General features: G+C 43.2%; 1 protein-coding gene across 4 annotated transcripts in view; it reads right to left on the bottom strand.

Annotated features, from left to right (window-relative positions):
* Positions 1–295: 295 nt before the first annotated feature.
* The window catches only part of SLC45A2 (solute carrier family 45 member 2), a 37,077-nt gene continuing 18,875 nt past the window's right edge, over positions 296–18,497 (bottom strand). For 2 of the 4 annotated variants that reach the window (XM_070519808.1, XM_070519809.1), the window contains exons 4-8: positions 15,750–16,072; positions 11,751–11,894; positions 10,890–11,013; positions 6,847–7,061; positions 296–4,512 (exon numbers count right to left, since the gene is read on the bottom strand). In XM_070519808.1, coding sequence (XP_070375909.1) covers positions 4,288–4,512; positions 6,847–7,061; positions 10,890–11,013; positions 11,751–11,894; positions 15,750–16,072 — 1,031 coding nt within the window. In that variant the 3' untranslated portion in view covers positions 296–4,287. The remainder of the gene's footprint in view (positions 4,513–6,846; positions 7,062–10,889; positions 11,014–11,750; positions 11,895–15,749; positions 16,073–18,497) is intronic. The other 2 variants (XM_014831210.3, XM_014831209.3) reach the window with 2 other exon arrangements.

Raw genomic sequence — 18,497 nt, 5'->3', positions numbered from 1 at the left:
CAGGGCCAATCTTCCTCAAAAATAATAACAATAATAATAATGTGTGGGTAGCTCAGGATTCTTAGGAAAGTGTGTTGAAGTATGTGCTTCTGCTACGATGGGCACTAGAAAAACAGAAGGGTCCAGAGACAAGCCCTTCATGAAAGAACTCCACAAAAAGGGTCAACTTGTCCCCATCCAAACCTGAGGGCTTCTGAGATCATGACTTGAGGAAGCAAAGACCATGACTTCTGTCTACCACAAGAACAAAAGAATCAACAAGGAAGTGATCAAATCAGTTGAAATCAACAATTTATTTTTTGAATGCCTATTGTGTGCCAAGCCGCATACTGGGTGTTAGGATCACATACATGAACCAGACACATTCCTGACTTCTACACTCAAAGGAGATACAGCCATGTGCACGAGGCAAGTAAGTCATGGAACAATGAGTTCAATGTCATAGTAAGGACTAAAAGAAGATGCTGTGGGAATACAGGCAATGGAAAGCTTGTTTCTGCTGGGGGATCAGAGACCTCCTGGTCACAGTGGTATCTGAGATGGACCTAGAAATATGGGTACAATTTAGACAGGCAGAAATGTCAATTTAGACAGGGAGTGGGGATGTAGAGAGGAGATTGGAAGCTGAGGAAATGCAATGATCAAAAAGGCTTTGAGGTTAGAATGTCAGGTACATGGGGTGGAGGGAGGGAGGAAGCAAAGCTGAGTGGCTTCCCTTTCTCCTGCAGGATTTCTATTAAGTTTTAGGTGTCCCTGCAGTTGTTTTATTTGGGAATGGGACATTTTGTCCCAGAGAGAACATGTCATTGGTATACAGAGAACAAGCACTTGGGTTCCCAAAGGTAGTTAAAGCCTTTTTAAGTTGGATTCTCTCCGCTCGTTCAAACCTCGGTGGAGTTAAGTTAAATGGGTAAAGTATTTGAATATTTGAGCATGTGTGGTGGGGGGAAATATGCATGCTCTAGCTCCTTTCCTTATCCCACTAGCTGATCCAGGGCTCCATCTGAAAAGAGTTTCACTTATAATAAAGACCATGCTGTGGCTGGCCACAGATGACTACTTTTGCCTTCTCGAGGGTCCAGATTAGAAGGCCTTCAGCTTCAGGTGACCCTTCCAGATCACCTACTCCTTCATTTCAAAATCTTTAATCACCAGAACAATCCTTGGAGAAATGATCATGAAATAAACACTGAACTCTGCAAATGATTCCATTTCTAAGCTTTGCAGAGACCAAGGATGGGTGGGCAAATCAAGAGAGGTGGCTCGGTGCTGTTTCTTTCCTAATGCTGGTGCTGTGTCCCCTTGGGTCCTCTGAGCACTTGCTCACCATCATCCACATTGTGGCACTGGGAGTTTGCCTTGATCGTTCCTCTAGGTCAGTCATGACCTTGCTTCTCTGGAACTGATGATGTGAAGGAGAGAGGGAGAAAGGAAGCCAGGGGAAGATGCAGTTGTTTTGCATCTGACCTCCCCAAAAGAATGAGATGACTTCATTTGGGAATAAATATACCAATATAATTCAGGGGGACCTGAGTGGGGGCAAAAAATGAGACGCACCATGAGGAGAGGCTTAGAGCAAGGCTCAGAGTGAAACAACAGCACACTCAGGCCTGAGAAGACAGCCCAGCCAGGTCTGGAAAGAATCAGGGATCTGGAAAACATGGGATAAGCTGTGGGAGCCTGGAGTGCCTGGTGCCGGATAAGGAAGCTGTGTGTTCTGCAGGTGGCAGTTGAGCAGTGGGCAGGAGGGAGTGACCACTTCAGTGTAAGTCCCCTGTCCTCCCCCTCCCTCTCCACATACACACACAAAGTAGAAGTGGCCAGATCCACAGGGTGCTCCAGACATACCCCAACACGCTGGCACTGCCCAGTCACAGGTGTGGTAACCCAGTAGCAGCACAGAGTGGGCTCTTAAAACGAAAAGGAGGCAATCAAGAGAATTGCAGCAGCAACCTGTGAGCTGATGCATGGCAAGGGGAGAAAGAGTGTGAGACAACAGAGATCCAGTTTGAGACCATTGGAGAATTGGGAAGGAGAGGGAGGCTGCAACACAGTGACACTGGATCTGCTCTCTGGCTACGCTCTCAGGCTGGTACTCTTCAGTACTGCCCCTAGACTTGGCTTGCCAGGGCCCCTGCCCTGGGTTTGATTATTAGAGGGCTCTGCTCAGCCTTCTCCTCCCAGCTGCGCCACTCCCCACACGGCAAGGAATCCACAGAGTTGCCTGGAGCCTGTACCCAGCCCCCCTTACCTTCTAGATTATGCTCCAGTACGTGAGACCTCAGAATTCCCATCTAAATGGCCCTGAGTCCGTTTACAAGGCCTTCATGGATCCTTTCTTGGGTCCATCCTCCAGAGGGCGTACCACACCACTGAGTCTGCACTGGTAGGTGTGAGGGGTGGCTGAGGTGTGGTAGTGGGTAAGGGGCTGGGGAGGCTATGGATGTGCCAGTGGAAAGTGCACACCAGGGCGCTCTCAGTGCTGGACAGAACTAAGAGTGGGAGGAGGAGGGAAGTGGGATGGGCTGCAGACCTTCTTGGCCGGGGCCCTGCAAAAGTTAGGAGTGGGCCTGTACCCCTTATAGACCCAGCAGTTGTGTGAAAGAGGACCCAAAGCCTTCCAAAGAACAACCAGAGCATGTTTCCTCTTCTCAGCACCGCTACCCTAAAGGAGCCGACACTGCAGGGGCCTGGCCATGCTACTGAACCCATCCATTCTACTATGCATGAAGTCAACCAAAGCGGCAGCCCAAATCTTAATGTCCCTGTTCTCAAAGGCAGCTCATTTCCTTTCTCCAAAACCCCTTCCAGGATCAAAGGTTTTGGTAAGTTAGAAATTCATCTGAGGCGATGACTACACTACCAGACTCTAAGATGAGGTGGGAGAAGGAACCACATACATTTTTAACTTGTAAAAACATGTGGGCAAATCTCCATTCTGCACTGCTCAGGCACATCTGGAGTTGTGTAGACAAACACCCCAGAAGGACCGGGGCAGATCTAGGCATGGGGGAACAGGATGATGAACCTTTAACAATAGGGACAATAGTCGTCATTCATGGAGCGCAGACCAATTGCCAGCCTCCACGCTATGTGCTGTTCTCCTGAGAAACAGCAGAGTCGGAAAGCCTGGGTTCAAGTCCCAGCTCTGCCACTTACGAGGTGAGTACCTTCAAGTGAGCTACATGATACCTCACTGCCTGAGCTTCCTCATCTACCAAATGGAGATCAGTAATAGCATCCACCCCCAAGACTGCTGTGTTAATACATGGAAAACATTTAGAACAGTGGTAAGCACTGAGTAACTTAGGTATCATTACCTATAAGACATAGGTATTATTAATCATCACAGTTCTCCGAGGTAGAAATTGTTACCTGAAATATATAGACAAGCAAATGTGGCTTGAGAAGGCTCAGTAGTTTGCTGATGAGCAGCAAAGCTAGGATTCAAAACAAGCCCAGCTCCAAAGCTCGTGGTCTTTCTCTTAAACCATGCTGCCTCTCAAGGCTGCTGAAAACTATCACGGAAGACGCACTTGAAGGATATGGCTGGAGGAGAGAAGAGAGACGCTTCGAGTGGAGAAGAGACAATCATAGGACAAACAGGAGGCTGTTTTCCAAAGACTTTCAATATGGACCCCAGAGGGGTTCATATTGGAACAGAGGTGCAGGCTAGAGAGAAATATTTTTACTGTGTCAATGAAATGAGCTGTGTTAAAGTGGTAAATCCTCCAGCACGAGATGTTCAAGCACACTTGTCAGGGATATCATAAATTAACATGAATTAATTATGAGCAAGTTAAATATGAGTAAATTAATATCATAAAATAAATCACCAGCAATATTTTGAGTATTGGTGAATTTGATGAAAAATATGACCCCCTCCCAACTATATACGGATCCTGGTTAAGAAAAAAAAAAAAACAACACATCATAGAATCAATCCAAGCATCACATGTAGAATGGTCTGCAAAACGTCAAGGCCTGAAATGCCTGGTGGAAAAGAGACCCTGCTCCTCCATGCCCCGGCACTGAGAAAAGCACGTGTAGGTACTCTAACCCACACTTACCCATTGCCACCAGTGAACAGAGGCATAGCCCAGTCTTTCCTAAGACAAACGATCTCTGAAATATGGTGACTGTTGTGCAGAGGGCTGGCTGAAAGAGAGGCAGACAGATTACCGCCCCTAAAATCATAACATGGGCATCCAATGGGCAAAGCTAAAGAAAAGATTGATTTTCTTCCATATGCTCCACTGAGATTGGAGACAATGTCTCTTTATTGACCTACGCCACATATCTAACAAAGAGAACCACAAAGCAACAGCCGATCAGCGCCACCACGGAGGCCGTGATCACCACGACGACAGCACTCCCTGCTATGTTCACCAGGAAGCCCAGGCCACCTCCGACCAGGATCTGAGCCAGCTGCACCATGCAGGTGAGGGCAGCACAGTCCAGGCCCTGTCCTCGCCCGCTGCTGTCCACGTCCCCTCCCTGGGCCTGCAGCCTCTGCAAGGGAAACACAGGAACAGCATTTGATCTAGACGAACTATCCTCGGGGGCCAGAAGTCAGCAACGTTTCTCTGTCAAGAGCCAGATAATAAGTATTTTCAACTTTGGAGGTCACATGGTCTTGGTTGCAATACACGACTCCCATTGTAGTGCAAAAGCAGCTATAATACACAAGCCATCTGGTGTTCCAATATAACTTTATGGACATTGGTGTTTGAATTTCATGTAATTTTCACTCGTCACAAAATATGCTTCTATTGATTTAAAAAAATCATTTAAAAATGTCAAAAGAATTCTTAGTTCACAGACTGTACAAAAGCAGGTGGCAAGCCACATTTGGCGAGTGGGCCATGGTTTGCCAGCCCCTGATTTAAGGCCACCAGGAGGCTCCACTCTCCTGCCTAAGGCTGCCTTCCCTACTTGCTTCAAAGTCTTCAATTCCACTGTTAACACCTATGAGGGTTAAATGGTTAATACATGCAAAATTATCTCTTCCTAAGAAGTCAGTAAATTCAACGTAGTAGAAACTCAATAAATAGCCCATTTCTTTCCTTCCCTTAGTGTTAAAAATTCAAACATTTTTAGAAGGATGTTGAATCACTGATATACATAGGAGAAGCAACATAAAAAAGCAATTCACCCTTTCAAAACATGTTTGATATTTGGTTAATATATTAATATTGATTATAGTTGATATTTTGTCTGAATTTGTTCATAACATTGCCAGTTATTGGATGTCTTTTACGTGCTAGGCCTTGTGCAAGGTTCTTTCACATATGTTACTTCATTTCATCATCACCACCTCCCCAGATGCCCACATTATTATCATGATAACAATAATACTAACTACCATGTTTTGAGTCTCTGCCAGGTGTGAGGTAGGCAACGTGATAAGATCATAACCTGCACTTTTTGTTTAATTTAATTTTCTGATAACTCTATAAGGTGCATATATTGTTCTCATTTGATTGATTAGGAAACTGAGGCTCAGAGTTTGAATGATCATTCCTATGCTATTAAGTAAAACAAAATCATTGTGCAGAAAAATGCCTATGATCCTTTGAACAAGAAACGGGAAACAAGAAAACAGATTCTTATTTGCTTGATTTTCATGAAAATATGCTGGAAAGATAAAAAACCCAAAAGAGTAGAGGGAAGGGTGGATGAGAGCCACTTCTCAGAGTATAGCTGCATATCGTTGTGATTGTTGAACCATGAGAATATATTACTCCATCTAAAAATGAACTCATTTTAAGTGATATTTAATAAATAAATGAATAACATCCCCAGTGTCCCACAGCTGCCAAGTGGGGGAGGCAGGATTTGAATCCAGGTTTCAAAGCTTACGTGCTTTTGCCCTAGTCCCATCCAACTCTCTCTTTGGGGGGACCGTTCTTTTTAACAGCAAACCCCTGTCACGCGTTGAAACATTAGTGACAACGTTTGCCAGGGGATAAGGACTGCCACAACTCTTGTTTGAACGGTGTGAACTCGTGGTGCCATTCCACCCTGCTGCGTTTGCTGGATTAAATGATGGAAAAGAAAGCCGGCACTGCAGTCATGTGCACGTGTTCAGTGTTTTGGCAGTTTCATGCTGTGGTGGATTAAACTCAAAGGTATCTCTTTAGCTTTTACATCACTCCTCCAGGTGAAGAAATGTAAGCCTATTTTCATGGGGAAAAAGTGGCATATATTGATAAGAAAAGGAGGTAATTTTAGAGCAGAAATACCCAACCTAGTGTTCTTTTAGGGCTTTATTGCCTGGCCCTCTAGCCAGAGCTCCAAGGTGGAGATGGGCCTCCCTTGAGGCAGCTGGTGGGGGTGACCCCCTGCAACCCCAACTTTCTTCCCTGCACATGGGGTCTGACTTACTGAAATCGGGACTCCAAGGAAAACATTGCCTAAGAATTTCTTACCCTCAACCAATAACTCCCAGAAATCCCACTATGCACCTCTGCAGTGCTGGGGGTCGGGGGGACCCAGAAATGCTGCAGGTGTGCTGGACATTGGGGCAGTTGTCAGAATCCCTGGGTTCCCCTTTCTTTGACCCTATATGAGTGTAGGCTGGTTCTCAGCATTCCTGAGCCCTCTTTTCCTAATCAGACAAATGTGGTTAATGGTACTGCCCTGACGCTCCCAGGTGCACAGGGCTTCAGAGTAAGGAGGAGAGGGGTGGGCTGGGAAAGCTGATCGTGCCTTGGCCGGACCATCATTACATGTGGCTGGGCACTTCAGGGCTGCTGTTTCAAGTTCTGCTCTACGCTTTCGTACCAACTCCCCCAGCTTCAGAGGAGTCCAGATGTTACCCAGCACAGAGGGTCAATGACGCACCTGCTTCTCCTGCTCCTCGCGGTGGTACTCGGCAATGAGGTTAAAGGGCACGGTGTACAGGGTGCTGGACATCACGCCAAACGAGGTGCACAGGACCAGGGTGGAGTAGATGTTGGGGAAGAGCCCGATGAATCCTGTCCCCAGGCCAAACAGCAAATACCCCATGAAGTAAAGACCCTTTAATCCAACGTAGGATACCAAAACTTTCTGAAAGTCTGTGGGGAGAAGAGAGGGAGAAATTACAGCTGACTGTGTCTCACCACATTTAATAATTTCAGATAATCCCTTCTTTTGAGGATTCACTTTTTTTAGAAGCCTTCCTTTGATACTGAGTCAGGAACAAAAGAACTTCCCTATCTGTGCTTGAAAACAGCTGGCTTTTGGAATCCGTTTTAAACCCTTTGCATAAAGGAGAGCTGGAAATTGCCTTGCTAGGTTGATTTTCTTTTCCACAGGGAAAGAGGACCAGGCACTGGGTAGCAGGCAGCTGGATAGCAACAGCATGCAACAGGGGTGGTGGGAAAGCCAGCCTTGGCTGTGGGGCCCTGGGGCAGCAAGACATGGACGAAAAGTGGGGGTCATTCTGATTCACTGGGATCTAGGCTAATGGGACCAAACAACAACCCAGGCTCATCTTGGCCCCATGGCCCACAGCCAGGTTGGAGGAAATGAAAACAACCAGATTTTACAGAATGAGCCAAATCCACTTCTTTGCCCCGCAGCTGAATGCTGTCTGCACACCTGAGAAGGAAGTCAAGGATGTGCATTATGTGCAGACACTTTTTCTGGCTTCCAACCCTTCCCAGGCTGGTAAGGGGCTCCCACTGCACCTGGCACCTCCCCATTGCTGGCTCCCTCACCCTCTACGTACAGCCTCCTCAACTTCTCAAAACCTCAGCTTCCTCATCTGAAAAATGGGACTAATAAAACCCTTCTTTGGGTTCATTGTCAGGATCAAATGAGATAAAATATCTGTGAAATCACTCAGCCCAATGCTAAGAACATAGGAGACATCCAGGTAGTGGTGGCTATCATTACTTCAACCAATACAGGCTGGGCTGAAGATGGTTCCCTTTGAACTTGGGTCCCCTCCCAGCAGGTAAAGTTGGCTTGCTCACAAAAGTATGGTGGTAGAGCTCACTTTAAAATTTTGAAAATTCTGCCTTAAAATGTTTTACACCATGGCAGGAAAAATTGCTTTAAAAAAAATCTTTCTTTTTTAATCAGTTGTTTTTAACCCATACATTCCTTATCTTTCCCCTGCTCCATTTTACTGAAACACACGAACCCAGGGGATAAACAATAGATACGTGAAATGTGCCTATTCAGGAATGAAATTTCCCATATCTATCCAAATAGTTATTGGACTTACACCACATAGACAAGAAACCTAACCTGTATTACATTTGAATCAATTATGAGACTAAACACTGTCTCAGGTCATCTGATGGAAACTGTTCTGAAAAAGATAAGTGAGCAACATTGCTTCCTCTATTAAATTCATCTTGGAAGGCTGTTGTCAAGATTGAGAATGAAGGCAGTATAAAGCCAGGTCAGTTTCTGTTTGCTTAGTGATTTTGTTTATGCAGTAAATGCAATCTAACATGTCTCAATACCTAAAAGATACCATCAATATTCATTAGGGAAATGCTCTCATGCAAGTGTGTACGCCAGCCAAGGAGAAAACAAAGAATGATAAAGAGCTATTTGGAAACATAGGTAACTTCGGTACAAAGACTGAAAGTCTGGCAAAGAATGCTTTATCCATGAAGAGAAATCAGTAAAGCTGACTTACCCTCTGCTGAGTCTGATACCCAGTAGTGGTCTTATCCTTACATTGTGCCTCTCGTTAGGACTGGAGGGAAATTTAAGTACGAGTTATGAATAGTAGCGTATGGTATGAACAATTGGCTATATTTCAGTACTCAGTGTTACTATTCTCATTGATCTAAGTGTGCCTGCCATGCAAAAGGAACTTGAAAACAAGTCCTTTATCATCATACCCCACCTGCCACCCCAGCAGCCAGATTGCCCTGTCAAGCTCCATCTGGATAGAAATTTGAGATCTGCACCTGATGTTATGTGATGAGTACAAAAGAGAAGGTTATATAGTGTGCTCTGGAATTTAAGGAAATGATTGATTCTGCCCAGGGTGGGTTGGGGTGCAGGGGGAAAGAATTGAAAGATTTCACAGAGGAGGTAATATTTGAGCTGGGTCTAAAAGCATGACTAGGAGTTGTCTAGTGGGGAAGTAGAAAGAGCAACTCAGGTAGAAGAAGACAACAAAAGCAGCAGCAAATATACAGAGATGAGAAAGTCCGTGTAGTGGGTCATCAGGGATAGTTAATCTGTGTGGAAGTGAGAGAGGTCAAAGTTTGAACCAGACCAAATGGAAAATCCTAGAATTCCAAGCTCAGGACTTTGACTTTATCCTATGGGCATGAGAGCCCCTGAAGATCCTTAAGCAGGGTTGGCTGGTATTTTATAAATAAAATTCTAGTTCTAATTCACAATGATAGGGATCCCAAAGATTTGTATGTGAGTATAACTTTGGAACACGATTCAAATTATAGTTTATTTTGTACATAGGGCTTTTAACTAGGAAGGGCCTAAAAATAACATGCTTTTTAATTTTCAAATGCCATGAAACTCATACAGGAACTCAAACTAGACTAGTGGAATAGTACTTAGTAGGGATTCTTTGAGGGGAAAAAAGCTAAAATTGACACAAAATTAAAATGCTGATTATTTGTGGAAAAATGTGTTCCTCTTACAAGAATAAAAGTCATAGTAAATAGTCCTCCCACCTCTTGAAAGCACAAAGGGACTAAGATGGATAATTTATTAGACCGTTTTAGTCTAATGCTCCCTAATTCTATTTTAAATACTTGAAGTTTTCCTCCTGGAATTTTCTTAGTTCATATACTCTAAGAGCAAAAGGGAGAATTTTGCTAAGGAAATGTAAGATTTAAGCCACCACTATTTGGTTGTCATAAATTTAAAAATAATGAATGTTATGGTTTTATGATTATTTGGTTCACTAATTCCTTGTATGTTTATATTAGGTCCCTTTTCCCAATTGTGCTATATTTTGAAGAGATTTTCTTGATCTTGAAGCAGATTTCCTGCCATGCTATGGCTAGGTGGAAGGCTAAACACCAAACCAGGGGTCATTGTATATGTCACCCTCTTGCCCCATAAGAAGCACACGTCAATGATAGAATGATGCCTCTGAGAATGGTAACGGGGAATGTCCTACATCACCTCCCCCTGCCCCACCTGGGCCATCCCACTGCCGTCCCCTGGGCCTGTCCAAAGCCTAGAGCTCCAAGTCAGGGACCAGTTATTCTCCCCACAATCCTGGAGGAGCTCCCATTATCAGGAGCCCAATTTCCACTCCAAATAGGGAAACTGCATACATTTTATAGGTCAGACTTTTCACTTGATTCAATGTATACAGGGCTTGGAGATTTCCAACCACATTAGCAAGCACAAAATGAGTCTATGTGATGCCCTGGAGTTGAAGTAACATCAGTTTGGACTTATTTAAAACCAATCGAAGAAATCCCTTTGTTTACAGTGTCCTCACAGCTGAAATTTAGCTAAGTGGGGGTTAACAGGCTCCAGACCCCATGGAAAGCTGGTACCTAAGAAAGAAAGCCATTACTCTCAATCCCGGAACAGTGCTCCTGTAACATACCACCCTGCCCATCTGAGCGAAGATCATTTTACATGTTAATTTTGTCACCTAGCATATTAACCATCCCTGCTGTTTTGTGTCATCCACAAATCAGATAAGCATATCCATGAAACTTCGCCAATGATCCAACTCCAGCAGAACAGAGACTTGCTGCCGATCACCACTTCCAGCTGGAACTCCATCCTTCGTCCGTCCAACACTTCACCATCTTGTTACCTGACCTCCATATATTTATCAAGAATCTAGTATTTTAAAGAGCAAATAATAAATATAGAAATATAAAATGCAAGATTCTGCTAGACCAGAGCTCTTTAGAAGACACTCCTAGAAAGAGGAGACTTACAAGAATAAAGTGAGGAAAACACGGAGTTGATGCACAAACCCCAACATCCAACCTCGACCCCTCTTTGGTAGATGAGAAACTCTGTGGAGTTGTGTGCACTATAGGGATCCCCATGGTACACAATCTGAAAGAGAGATTTGGGGTTGTTCAGCTACAAATGCAGTGTGATCCTTATCATATACTCTGCTCATATATGCCCCTTCTCATATACTCTGCCCCTCACATATGCCCCTTCTCATATACTCTGCTCTCCACCCACGAGGAGCTTTTCCTAGGGCACAGACCTCATTCTCCCATGGCCATGTCACCCCTTTCATTCTTTCACACCTCTACTCAAGGACCTAAGGAAGTCCTAAGGCTTACTACATCAAGCCTTAACAAATCCTAACCTCTCCCTGGATCATTAACACTCCTCCTTCCGCCTAACATCTGGCCCAACCCAATTTAGGCAACCCATCTTCTGGTACAGACAACAGGCTTCTGACTCATCTCCAAGCATGCCATTCTTGTTCCTGCTCGGAATGTTTCCTCCCTCTCCTCTCTCTTTCCAACTCCTACCCTTCAAGGCCTGGATCATGCTGCACCTCTTTTATTAAGCCTGTTATGACCACTATAGCTCACATCAATTTTTCCCTATTTGTTGTATTTAATCAAATACTGGTCCCATAGTGTCCTCTCATTGTCTAGGGTGTGGTGACTTGCCTCTAGAAACTGTCTGTAAGCCAGCTCCTTGAAGGTACTCCTTTCTACATTTTTACCGTGCCCATCCTAGAGGTCAGCCCAGTAGAAACTTGACAGGTGCTGAATGAGGGATTGATGTGCAAGTCAATGATTGTGTGTGTGCAAAGACATGTTCATTACCTGGCCCATGAAATCTGTGAAGAAGAGCATGTTGGACAGGAAGGCGGTCCATCCAAGGAGGTGGCTGATGCAAAGGTAGCGGTAGTGGGGAGGCATACTCACCAGTGCCCTCAGCAGTGACTTCATGGTCATTGTCCTCCGAGTCTGGAATAAAACATGAGACAGGTGTGACCTTCAGAGCAGACATGCAAACTAGCTGTGGGAGACAGAGCACACAGCCATGTTACGTATCTGTCAGTCGATCATCACACAGGGTCACACTTTGTGGGCATGGCACCACGGTTTCCATGAAGATGTCTCATAGGAGGTGTTCTGTTAAGTGTGGATACTTAGCAGTTTCAGGCCCATAATGGGGCTTTGGGGACCTAAGGGTGAAGGGACTGGAAAGGGAGATTTCTTTGGGCCAAGATGTAAGAGACATTTAGCGTCCTATCTTTGAAAGACAGAACCACTGCATGAGGACAAAGCTCACAGATCTAAGCTAGCCCTCAGATGATTATAATTCTTAGATTTCTTGACTCAAAGTGTGGTAGGCTGAATTCTGAGATGGCTCCATGATCTCCATCCCCTGGTGTTACCTCATGATTATACTATGTTATACAGCAAAGGAATTTTGCAGATATAATTAAGGTTACAAATCAGTTGACTTTGAGTTAAATCAAAAGGGAGATTATCTGGGTAACCCTAATCAAATCACATGAGCTCTTTAAAAAGCAGAGAGTTTTCTCCTGCTGAGAGTAGAAGGGGAAGTCAAAGAGTTTCAAAACACAAGGATTGCTGGCTTTAAAGGTGGAGGGGGCCATGTGGAAAGGAACTGAGAGTGGCCTCTAGGAGATGAGAGTGACTCCTGGCCAACAGCCAGCAAGAAAACAGAGACCTCAGTCCTACAATCGTAAGGAACTAGATTCTACCTGAATGAGCTCAGAAGCAGATTCTTCCCCGGTTGAGCCTCCAGATGAGAATGTACCTCCATTGACACTTTGATTTCAGCCTTGTGAGACCCTGAGCAGAGAACCCAGCTGAGCCCATCCATACTTCTGAACTATAGAACTATGAGATAATGAATGGATGTGGTTTTAAGCTGCTAAATTTGTGGTGATGTGTTATGTAGCAATAGAAAACAAATACAGAGAGCCAATCAGCTCTCTGCTCCTGGCCAGGTACCTCCTTCTAGTTTATTTCCTTGGATCCTGCCACCAGCCCACACATGTAAATGAGCTCTATGTTGAGTCAGAATTGAGAACACTTAGAACACACACACACACACACCCTCATACACACACACAAAATGAGCACATGTGCCCCAAATTTTTTAATTTAGACTTAAATTATGTTAAAACTGGAGGCTACAACTTTTTGGTATCAGGAGCCTTGAGAGAATGAGAAGTTTTGAACTATTGAGACACTGTTTTGAAATACAAAGAATGAAACAACCTTTAACACCTTGTCGTATAAGAGAAGAAAGAAACCTTGGAAATATTAAGCAGTCGGCTGCCTTGAAGACACTGAGACTGTAAACATCAACATGGCTGGTTAACAGGTCTTTCTTGTCAGATTTTTATTTATTCTGAATCTTGACATAATGAAATTGAATCCTGGCTGGTTCATTTACAAGACAGTCTCCTGAGCTTTTCTTTTTTAACTATAACAGTATATTATTTTAAAATTCTTAACCTTATATAATTATGCTTTTTACTTCTTTATTGTGTAAAATTATATTTACTCATTGTAGGTTTGTGGTGTAAGTTGATTTTTTAATTCATCAGTTTTGTAGTATTCAACCTACTGACCACGACTGAACCAGTTTTCTTTTACTTAATCTCAGTATTAAAAAGTATAGACATTCCCTTGGAGTTGGGAAAAATAACTGTTTTCTGCATGTAAAATATGGTACCTGTCAAAATAAATGGCGACTGTAACAGAAACTCAATGTAGAATTATTACTTTTTACTCAACCACAGGAAGAAGCAGCGAAAGGTACAGATGGAGAAACAACAGCCTGATTTTCACGCCTGAGACTAAATGATTTATCTTCACTTTTCTTCCCTTCTTTCCAAAAATGCAAAATTTTAAAAAGTTAATCTCGCCAGCAAGAGTTCAGCCTCATTCCAAATATTAATTTATGCTGCCTTATACATAATTTTCACCCTGCTTTTATTGTTAACCTAATTTTTCCTTTCAACCAAAAATAAATATGAGCTTTCATATTGTGCCCAGTATTTCTGTAAAAGCTGGGAATGTAAATATCCAAAGCCCCTTTGGGTATTTTAACTCGGAATGAAAATTCAGCTGGCATCTTATTCCCTGACTCATCAATTCCCTTGGTAAAGGCCTCTTGTTGGTTCAGAGCCTCCGGGAGTTTTACTGCATGTATTGCGTGCCTTCATCAACTGGAGATTGGGTGGTGATGGATTCATAAGTGAAAAGGCACAGAGCCATTGGGAGGGAAGAGAACTTTGCAAAAGTACACTCAAAAGGAGCCTACTGAAAGGTTGAACTGAGCAATGGTGATGTGAGAAACTGCAGATGGATTTTGTGGGATCTGGTTTGAACCCTGAAATAATTCAGGTTTCTTGCCATTAAAAAAAAAAAATTCCAGTTCTCAAATTGTACAACCACCTTCATTTTGGAAAGTAATGACTTTGACAAGCAATGACGGCCAGCGTCCCGGCCCTGATGTCGGGTGGACTCCCATTGCTCAGCGGGACACTCCCCAGATGCACATTTGGAATAGAAGAGCTAGTTGCTTGGCTTTGAGCCTAAGATATGTTACTCCATTTTTTATTCTCAAGTTGTTTTATTTTGTTTTTAAATCAAATAAAATCATTCACAGCCTATAGTGTGTATGTATGCGGCACATACTAGAAAGTTAATTGTATTTGATGAGTTTATTTTCTTATGAGTGTGGAGGGTTTTAGGCCTTCCATAAGACTTCTACTCACTTGATTTCATATGCTCCTCACAACATGAGTTGCGAATGGAGTGAGACAGCCTCTGTTGGGTAACTCTTTGGCAGGAAGTCATAATCTATCAATGGGGCAAAGAGGCCGGGATAATCTCTCAGGGTAATGTCTACTTACCTGTAGTAGAACCCTGCCTTGTTTGGTTCCTTAAACCATGACATTATTTTTTCTTTATTTTCAAAGTAATACTTGTCCATCATAGAAATGTTGGATATACTGAAGGGTTTTGAAAAGAAAATTAAAACACTTGTTACCCCATCACCCAGAGAAAATAACTTCAACTAACATTGGGATATATATCCTTTCTTTTTTTTCCTGTATATGTGTAGCTTTGCCCAAAAAGGAGATCATTTTGCATGTGTCTGTGTGTTTTATCTGAATATTATGTCAAATAAATCTTCAAAAACACACACATCTTTTAATGATGGCATGGGTTGCCTTGCAGAACTGCACGACAAGGCAGATCCAGGCTAACTGGGATGGGCAGGGGGTTGGGTGCTCTCCTGAGGCAGCCTGGTGCAGGGAAAGGTGGTCTAGCCTGGTCTCCGGAGATGTAGATTCTCACATTTTCTCTATTTGCTGTGTGATCAAGATAAAATGAAGGCTTCATCCCAATAACCTCTTAGTTTATCCAAACCAAGGATGCTGTCATTTGGAGGAACAAATTTGTAATACTAATCTAAGAAGTGAAGATATTTCTTGTGGCCTGAGGATGGTTCCAGGCTTCTCTTATGGTCTAACATTTTCCAACTGGCTTCATCTTCCCTGGTTCAATGCCCTGAAAAGAGTAAGAGACAAGAGAACCAGAGGAAAAGACATACATGTTTCCTTTTGGGTGCAAAGTTTTAATTCCAAGGGATAATAGCTACTGGGGATTTGAGGATTCAATTAGACTTCACAAAACTCCACACATCAAATAAGCAAACAAAGCAAAGACAAAGGATAATAAAAAAGACAACGACAAATAATAATAAGAAGAAAGGGTAAGAACAAGAATATTTTTCCCAAGTAAAGAAAAAAGAATTTGCATCTTTACCTGTTGGGTATTTTTTGTTTTCTCTCCCTGAAGCACCATCTCTGGGTTTATATAACCGTTTTTAACTTTCTCGATAGACCCATACTCATACATTCTGTCTGATGACAAGAGAGGGTCTTGGGAGTCTTGCTGGGGGGGAATATCCTTTGCAACATGTCTAAGTGGGGCTTCAGGAATACTGCACAGATGAATAACAACACACAAAGTAAGCATCAAGGCGGAGAAGAAGAACATGACCTGGAATTCTGTGCCCAGCATTCTTCCCAGTTTCAGATGCGCCCAGTCAATGGCGCCCAAAATGTAGCCCAGGGCACCTCCGAGACCTGAAAAGCAAGAAAGAGCTGCATTAGCATATTTAGAAGGACTCTCTCCCTTTCATCATGTGCAGGCCCATCCCGTCAGTGGGAAAGCTCCCTGAGGACAGCAGAGGCTCCTGGTTTTGACTGGAGAGGTAACACACAGTAAGAGGCCAGGAAGCATGGGTTCAAGACCCGGCTCTGGCATGTACGTGCTGTGACCTTGGACTTCCTCACTCATAATATGGGGATGATGACAAAAGAGTAACCTACAAGTAGGGTCATGACTGGAAAACGGAACAGTGCCAGATACACGGTAAGTGCTTAGTAAATATTGCCACCATCAGAAGTCCTGTGGCCTTGCTAAACTGTACTCTTTACACACCTTTAGAACTAAAATTCCTGACCATAAAGAAAACCAATTTCTGAATGCAACAAAATACAATGATGCGTTTTGTCATTTATCTATTAATAAGTTTCCTAGGATGACAAAAGTTTGCAAAGATCAAACAGCCTTGGAACCTGTCTTCTTTCCTTTGTTAGAAGCTAAAGGTGCTTGTTTCTAGTTGATAGCCACAGGAAAAAAATAAGAGCAAAAACTTAAACATGAATTTTTAAAAATATTATTATTATCTCACAGGACTCTGATCTGAAGTCTTTCTGGTGTTTGTTTTACCTACTTTTGCTTAAAGACAGTATGACTTGAGGGACACTGAGGAAGGACTCCTCAAAATCGATCCCACCCTAATGGCCTAATGTTTGAAATCTTATTATTGGTGATTCATTCTTTGGGGTTCCTGAGTTAAAATGCAAGTGCTCTTGGTATGGACAAGACATTTCACTACTCAGCACCAAAGGAGTAAGTGCTCCTCAGATGTTCCTCCTGGTGGCGGGCATCAGTGACTTCTGAGAGTACCAGGCTGAAGGGGCCAGACCACAGGGTGGGAGAAGGTCTGGAGAAGTAAGGAGATGGATGCCAAACGCATATTCTACCTAAGTCACGAGCTTGTGTAAGGCTGACACTCCTGTCACATACCTGTACATGTTAGCCTCCATCACGCCTCATCAAACACAAATAGTCACCCAGACACAACAGCTTGTTTCTGTTTTTGTTTTGCTTGTGTGAATGAAGTCTCCATTTTATTTCCCACATAAAGACAACATCCTCACAAACCAGAGAATCAAGGAAGAAAAGAGAACTCACGGAATTCTCTCTCTCTAACCCTAAATACCTAAACTTACATGAACCCTGACCCCAGGGTCACAAATCTGAATTCCAAGTACCATGAATCCTAATTTATGCAGAATGGGCGATTCTCGTCACTTCACCTGCTGGTTAGTTGCAATTTACCATAGAAGATATTTACAGATGAACAACTGTTTAACCATTGAACCCAAAAGTAAATAAAATTATCCTGCCATGAGTGCCAAAGCATTGGAAGGCAGAATTATGGGAAATGGTGGCCAATGGGGTGCAATGAAGTAAAACACACCTTCTGTGCCAACAAAAATATAAGGTCCAGTTACAGGTGATGGGTGTATAGATGAACGGGTAAATGGCAGATATGGTGGCTTGTCGTGGAGGGTGGGTCCTAGGATCTGAGAGGAAGGGGATGTCCTTGAGGCAGCTACATTCTGTCGCTGATTTAGAGGGCAGTTCTGGGGCTTGTGGTGCCTCTGGATCTCCATTAGACAATGACTCTCTTTATGCAATTGTGGAGATGCTGAGGGTGTCAGAGGCCATGTGCTGAGCCAAGCAATCAACCAATAAGAACACACTATAGGTCTAGCACTATCCGAGGGTCCATCTAAATCGGGGTTTCTCGATCTTGGCACTACTGACATTTTGGGCTGGATCATTCTCTGTCCTGGTGATCTGTTCTGTGCATTATAGGATGTCTAGCAGCATTTCTGGCCTCTTCCCACTAAATGCCAGGAAGAACCTCTCCATCCCCACCAGCAGTTATGGCAACCAAAAATGTCTCAGACATTGCCTAACGTCCCCTTGGGAGCAAACTAGGCCCCAGCTGAGAACTCCTGACCTAAATTTACCCTATGACAAACTTATGCAAACTTTTTTTGAAACTATTTATCCTTTGTAACCAGATCAATGGTTGTCATACTGCCATTTAATTCTCTTATCATTTATGCCACTTTCCTTCAAACTTATTGTTTCACTGAGCAGAAAAAACATAGAACAGAAGACCCCTGTCCATTTGAAGGAATTGATACGTGAAATAAATCCTCCACTGTGCAATGGAATGGTGGTTTTATTTTATGAATATAAATACATAGATATTCATATAATGATGGGTTTATAGTATATCAATTGAGTCCTATAATTGGAGGGTTTCCTAGTACAGTTTTATGTTGACTGGTTTGGCGTACTTCGATAAATATTTATCGCATACTAAACATGTGTAAAGGACTCTACCAGCTTCTGGCAATATAA

Source organism: Equus asinus, chromosome 10, assembly GCF_041296235.1.
Source record: "Equus asinus isolate D_3611 breed Donkey chromosome 10, EquAss-T2T_v2, whole genome shotgun sequence".
Lineage (NCBI taxonomy): Eukaryota > Metazoa > Chordata > Mammalia > Perissodactyla > Equidae > Equus > Equus asinus.
This window is presented reverse-complemented; position numbering and strand designations above follow the sequence as displayed.